This window comes from Meleagris gallopavo, chromosome Z (genome assembly GCF_000146605.3).
Source record: "Meleagris gallopavo isolate NT-WF06-2002-E0010 breed Aviagen turkey brand Nicholas breeding stock chromosome Z, Turkey_5.1, whole genome shotgun sequence".
Taxonomy (NCBI): Eukaryota; Metazoa; Chordata; class Aves; order Galliformes; family Phasianidae; genus Meleagris; species Meleagris gallopavo.
The window spans coordinates 20760008-20766386 of NC_015041.2; the positions used below are offsets into that span (position 1 = coordinate 20760008).

The following is a 6379-nucleotide window of genomic DNA, read 5'->3' on the forward strand; positions in this document are numbered from 1 at the left end:
GGACATGATTTAGTGGAGGGCTGTTAGAGTTAGGGTACTATGGTTAGGATGTGGTTGGACTTGATGATCTTCATTGTCTTTTCCAACCTGACCAATTCTACAATTCTAAGGAGTCAAGTCACAGACTCTAGGTGCCTATGCAGCAAAGTGCTAGCTCTTCTCAGCATCTATCTCAAGTCACACAGAGTTGCCACTACTGCATCAAGCAAGAGCTTACACATACTCTGACTTTCAAGGAATAGCTAAATTGAAATGAGAACAATCAAAAATTATGGAGACATTGGAGTGAAAATGCTTTTATCAACTTCTGAGAGGCCATGGTCTAACACTGAATTCACTTTAACAAATTTTGCCATCAACTTTCCACTACTAATACGCTCTCTGATGCTGTGATATTTCTGTCAGTAGCAGGCACATACCTAGTAACTCAAAGATTCCTCACAATTTTTCTAATTGCTTAGTCTAGCAATTAAAATAACCCAGTTTTATACCAGCATGAATAGTGCAGAGTACATCTCCATCTTCTAAGTCTACACTACCACTAAAGCCTCAGCAGCTGTGATCAATATCAGGAATGTTTTCACTGTTGTCTATGTCAAAATGCTGCCAGTGCTGAGATTTCCGCAAAGGTGCATGAGGTCACCAGTAGCTTGCTAAAATTTAGCATCTGCTGGCTAGCTGAAAGATCTGACAAGACAGAGTATGTTGCAAGCATTTTACTTATGTAAATATTATGCATGCTGCATCATAAAATAGCAGGGTCTTTGGATCTAGGCCCTGTATTCAGAGTGACCAAACGCAGCATTAAGTCAGAGAAAGGAGGAGGAGATGGCGGCAGGGCTCTGAACAGACCCTGCCAGAATAGTTTCAAGACAAGCAGCAGTCTGGCTTGGATGAAGGATAAAGCATTCCTTCCATAGCCAAAGCCAAATACCCATCTGGTAAACTAGAGTAGGCTCTGAAGGGAGATTTTGCTGGATCACAGCCTCTGTACAATTTAACCCATCCAAGACCCTGAATTCATTTTTACTGCTGTGTCATCTTACACTGACATTCCTGAGAGTAAGCATCTCATCTGCACTGTTTAAGAAACATTCAATGGAACTACTAATCCTGACAGTAAATAGGGGACCACTTCACCAACTATTTAAATTTTATCAGTTTTATGCATTTACTAATGTATGTTCCAGAAAGGATCTGTTCAAAAATGACAAGCAACCCAAGGATTCCATTTGCGATTTGACTCCAAAAATACACTGGACAAAACAAGTTAAATTGACCAGCAATTCCTTAACTCATGCATGTAACAATCCACTGTGCATCAGTAAGACTACACAAAGGTGACAGAGTTGAACCATTAACATAAACTCAATGGATACAATGGCAAAATCTCCCTCTCAGTGGCACACTGTGTGGATATGTCAATCTTGAGCCAGGCAAGACCTCAATATGGACTTCACAAATCAAAAGGAAAAGAAAAATCTCACATTAGATGCATGCTTTAAAAAACACTTCATATTATGAGTATATTTACTATCAAGTTTATCACAACAAAAATAAAACATCAGCAAACCATGAGGAATGCAGGTAATAAATAAACGTGGCACTGTAAAAGGTAGATAATGCTTGGTTTGGGCTACTCAGATGAGACTTTACCATGCAGAGGTGCACATATGTACCCTCAACATATTTAGACATTACACTTTGATAAGACACCAATCTTGATTCACCACTGCAGTGATGACCTCCAGCCTTGAAAAGATCAGAAACAGCCCCCCCACTCCTATTTTCAACTTGCTTGATGATCTCTCGGATGTGTTTTCATTGACTGTATGAAGTAGCCATATGGGATACCTGACACTTCTGGAGAAATTGCATGTGAAATAATTGTGAAACTCTGTTTACTACTCAGTCAGGGCCGTACATCTCAAACTAGGTGCATTAAAACTACAAGGAGGTGAAGACACCTTTGTGAAACACAGGCTTGCTGTGAAAAGCCTCTCTTTGATCCATCAGCCCTTCACAACACGTAGCTCACTTCTGAAGGTAAAAACAGGACTAGTCACCAACAGTACAAATCTTTGTGTGTTGCTCATCTGTATACCACAAGCCTGTCATGGGCACTTCTCAAATACAACACTAACATACCGAGGACAAAACTAAAAGAAACCATACAACTTTCCCTCAGAAAGCTTCACCAAGTCTGTTAGTTAAAGTACATCAGTAACTGTCAGGAATGTGGGTATTCTTGCAAATCAAGAGTGTGATGAGATCAAAATTATTTACACATACATTAGTACTTCTAGATAACATTTACAGGCAAAATTGTGTGTGCGTGTGTGAATGGGAGGGACAGAGAAAGTACGTGTGATACATCACTTATTTAGCAATTAAGTAACAAGGAACTGTACTACAGTTACTGATGCAACTGTATGGCCATACCTCACCCACTCTCAACAGATACATAACAGGAAGTCTTATTCTCTGACCTCAGAAGGATTTCAGAAGACATGACAAAAATATCATTGTTTTAACCAATTTACTTCACTGCATTTTCCAAATAAAAGCTGTGCTTTCATTCAGCATGTAGAATGTTTTCCTATATCTAAACTTAAATTTTTCAGTAGAGTTTCTCATAGTTAGGCTTAGACAGCTTTCTGACTACAATAATGGCAACGGCAAATAGCAGTGGCGAAGAGCAACAATAACTTACATCACATGGTAATTTTTCACTGTACTGCAACATTGCAATACATTTTATATACATAGACACGGTCTCTCTATTTCTAAAAATGTGCCCAAGTTTCTACTCTGATTTCTAATGAACCAATTTCAATAAACTAAGAGCAAATTACCCAAAACGTCCTGTAAGTGCTAGGAATGTTTGTCCTGCATAATCACATTTAACCTCCAGGGTCAATGAAACAAAAGCGAGCCTTTCATATGCATGAGGTAGGATGTGCGTGTGTCCCTCACATTCCTCAGTAATAAGAACCAGTGATTGTCCTCCAGGGGAAGAAAAAAAGAAAGAAAAACAAATTGATTCCTTTCTCTGATATCTTTTCCCCGCCCCTTTTCCCAGTATTATGATACCAGCTGACTGTGGGGTCTGCCTCCCTGGCCAGGAGAGCGCAGCATCCTGTGAGTGGGACAAAGCGGCAGAGCTGGAGGATGTTGGCAATGTGCAACAAGAATGACCCAAGCATAAAAGGTTAATCACATCATTTTCCAAGTTCTTCTGTGACATACCAATAAGAATGGACCCAGCCCTAGTTTTCCCCTACTTAATACAAACAACTCACCTTTATTCATCCGTCCCATTACTGTAAACTCAAAATACTGCTTGTCATCAGCTGGTGAATATAGGCCAAATACAGTGGCTGTGCTCTTTGGCTGCAGTTTGAATGCTGAAAGCAAGAACACTTCATTCAGCGTAGGATCCCCAAGTGCTTGTTGCAGGAAGCTTGTTACCTCTCTCTTGTTGGCATATGAAAGAAGATCAATAACTGAAAAATAAAACAGTTTCAACAGTAGTTTAAATACAGTAATGAGCCAAGAACAATGTATTCTGAAGCCAGTTCATCCACTACTGAAATGTGTTGGAGAAGGCTTCAAGGAGATCTCACTGAAGCCGTCAGTACATAAAGGGAGCTTATGAACAAGATGGAGAGCAACTTTTACTTATTCTGATAGTGACAGGACAAAGCAGAACAGTTTTAAAGTAAAAGAGGGGAGATTTAGATTAAACATTTGGAATATTTTTTTCATTCAGAGGGTGGTGAGGCCCTGGCACAGGCTGCCCAGAGGAGCTGGGATGCCCCCATCCTTGGAGGCGTTCAGACTGGACGCGGGCCCTGGGCAGCCTGGGCTGGTGGGTGACAACACTGCTCACAGCAGAGGTTTGGATGATCTTTAAATCCTTTCCAACCAAAGCCAGTCTGCAATTCTATTCTACGATAATTTACTAAAACAGAAATATTCAGTCTTCAAAATGAGGTTCTCAAATACTTTCAGGTAGATCTCTTAAAGTTTTTGTATCTTTTGAGATACACCCCAACACAAAAGCTATTCCAGTTATTCCCTCTCTCATAAATTAAAAGGAGTATTTTTGTTCACTTTTTAATTACATTCATAATCCAGCATCAAAATTTTCAGACAGATTTCTGGTTTGCTTATCCTAAGAATTATTTTGATGGCATCTGCAGGGCATCAATTAAAGTGCCAAAGAACCAGGTAAGTAATATGATATTCATAACTTCCTTCTCACTTCACCGACTTTTCAGAGGATGTATTATATAAATAAAACCCATCTTTCCCTTCTAGCACAGATAACAAAGACAGGTCTGACAAAAATTAAAAAAAAAACCCTAAAGGCAGAGTGAAAGCTATTTCCAATTTTTCTTTTTAATTTTTGCATGGTGCAGCAGCAAAGGTCTAAATACTATACTACTAAGTATGCCAGCCCCCTTACGGCCCTAAAACAAGAAGCTAGTTTTTCCTCAATGTTTCTAAATCCACGATATCTCCAAATTCAAACTGATCCACTAAGAAACTCAGTGATCTCCCATTGGACATCACTATCACTCCATGGACAAGGCCATCCTAACACAACAACGTTTCCATACACCTCTAGATGAAGGAGACTCAAGAGAACCCATAGCACAATCACACACGTACATGGTCCTACTCACAGCCACGTAAGTAAACCTTGTTCACTAGTAAGCCCAGGTTCATGCTGCTTCCACTGCTCATTCTGAAGCATCCACCCATTTGGACACTGATGTCACTTCCAAAAAAAGAGACGTTTTTCCCTTCACCTCTCAAAAGCAATGGAATCTAGATCACGGCTCATATCTAAACCCTTACTGACTCCAAGGATCTTGTGGCTCTGCTCGTGATTTTGATTATAGTATGCAGAAACAATGAGGCACTTGACTTGCATGCATTTGTAATGCTGTTGTCAACACACATCTGAGATCAACTTGTCAAATTCCCTTTCTTTCACAGTTCAGACTTGCAAGCATCCCAGGACAACCACTGCTGACACTGAAACCAGCAATGGCAAAAGACTGAGTATTTTATTAGTTTTGATCCACACAAAGCAAAGCAGCTGGTCAAGCAAAAAAATGAAATGTAACTCATGGTTCTGTAAAACAACATTTTGGAGAGAATAACTACTCTTAAAATACAACTGGATCACTGGAATATACAGCACTGACATCTCTTACAGTGAAAAAACAGTGAAAAACTACATGTTTTTTTCAGTTCTGGGTCTTGCTGACTTCATATCAAACACCAAAATATTGCTAAAATAACTATTAACTATGACAAAACTGTCTAACCTGATGGAAAAATCATTGAATCTCTTTAAATTTGTACTTAGAAATGAATTCTCAAATTGGTTTGTTTGGTATTTGCATTCCACAATCCTTCAGCAGCACACTACTGAACTCTTTCTCAGAGTACCTTCACAAATGCATGTGTGAGAACCCATCCCATCATATCAACTACATATGTGGCAGCAGAAGTGCACAGAAGATCAGTGATGCTATGAAAATTCATTTTCCATCCTTAGGAGAGCTGGCAGGTACTCTTAGATCTTACAGAGAAAACTTATTGTTTGAGTGGGACATGAAAGAAGGATCTACAAGGATTTCAGATTTCATTTTTAAGGAGAATCACATATTTTCATTCCACTCCTATAAAAGAGAGACTTGAAAACAAATAGGACAGGTCTGCCAAAACTGGAAGGCAGGAGCATCTGGTTTTAATAAGTGCGCCTGGAGGGAAGACTTGGGCATGCCTATAAGCACAAGTGCATGTGTGCGTTCCCACCAAGCTGAAATGAGCCCACTTGCAGCACAGCCCCGGAGTCTTCTCCCCTCTGCTTTCCCTGCTTAGTTCTTTTGCTTTTTGAAGGCACCTGCTCAACCTCCCATGAAAACGGCACATGATAAACGGTAGCAATCCACTCCTTGTAGACGGGTCCTAAAACTTCAACAGTTAAGGTAGGAACTAAAATGTATGACAGAAAGCCTTAAGGAGGGGTGAGAATTAAATTAGTCACAGAAGAGAGAAGAGCATGCAAGACAAAAGATTTCCTCCTTATTTCTGCTGACACAGTACACCAGCTTTCAGAACCCTTCCAAGGTTCCTCACCGGTCTTAACAATCCTTAGCTGCATGTATGAAAATAGCACTTCACTACTGCTCGACGTTTCCCAAGCTGGCTAATGACGTTCTGGTCACTGGGAGTGAAGCCCAGACTCTGATTTTGAAGTGCAGGAGTTTCAGAGGATGTGAGCAGGGTCCTTTCCTGGCTGCTGCCTCCACTAAGCTAGATGTCTGCCTTTTGTTGAACTTTTTTCTGCCTCTTTTTT

General features: G+C 40.1%; 1 protein-coding gene across 1 annotated transcript in view; it reads right to left on the reverse strand.

Moving 5' to 3' along the window:
• The window catches only part of THBS4 (thrombospondin 4), a 1064342-nt gene that overhangs the window by 1052359 nt on the left and 5604 nt on the right, over positions 1–6379 (reverse strand). Inside the window, exon 2 of the mRNA XM_019610190.2 lies at positions 3303–3506. Within this exon, the coding sequence (XP_019465735.1) occupies positions 3303–3506 (204 nt within the window). The remainder of the gene's footprint in view (positions 1–3302; positions 3507–6379) is intronic.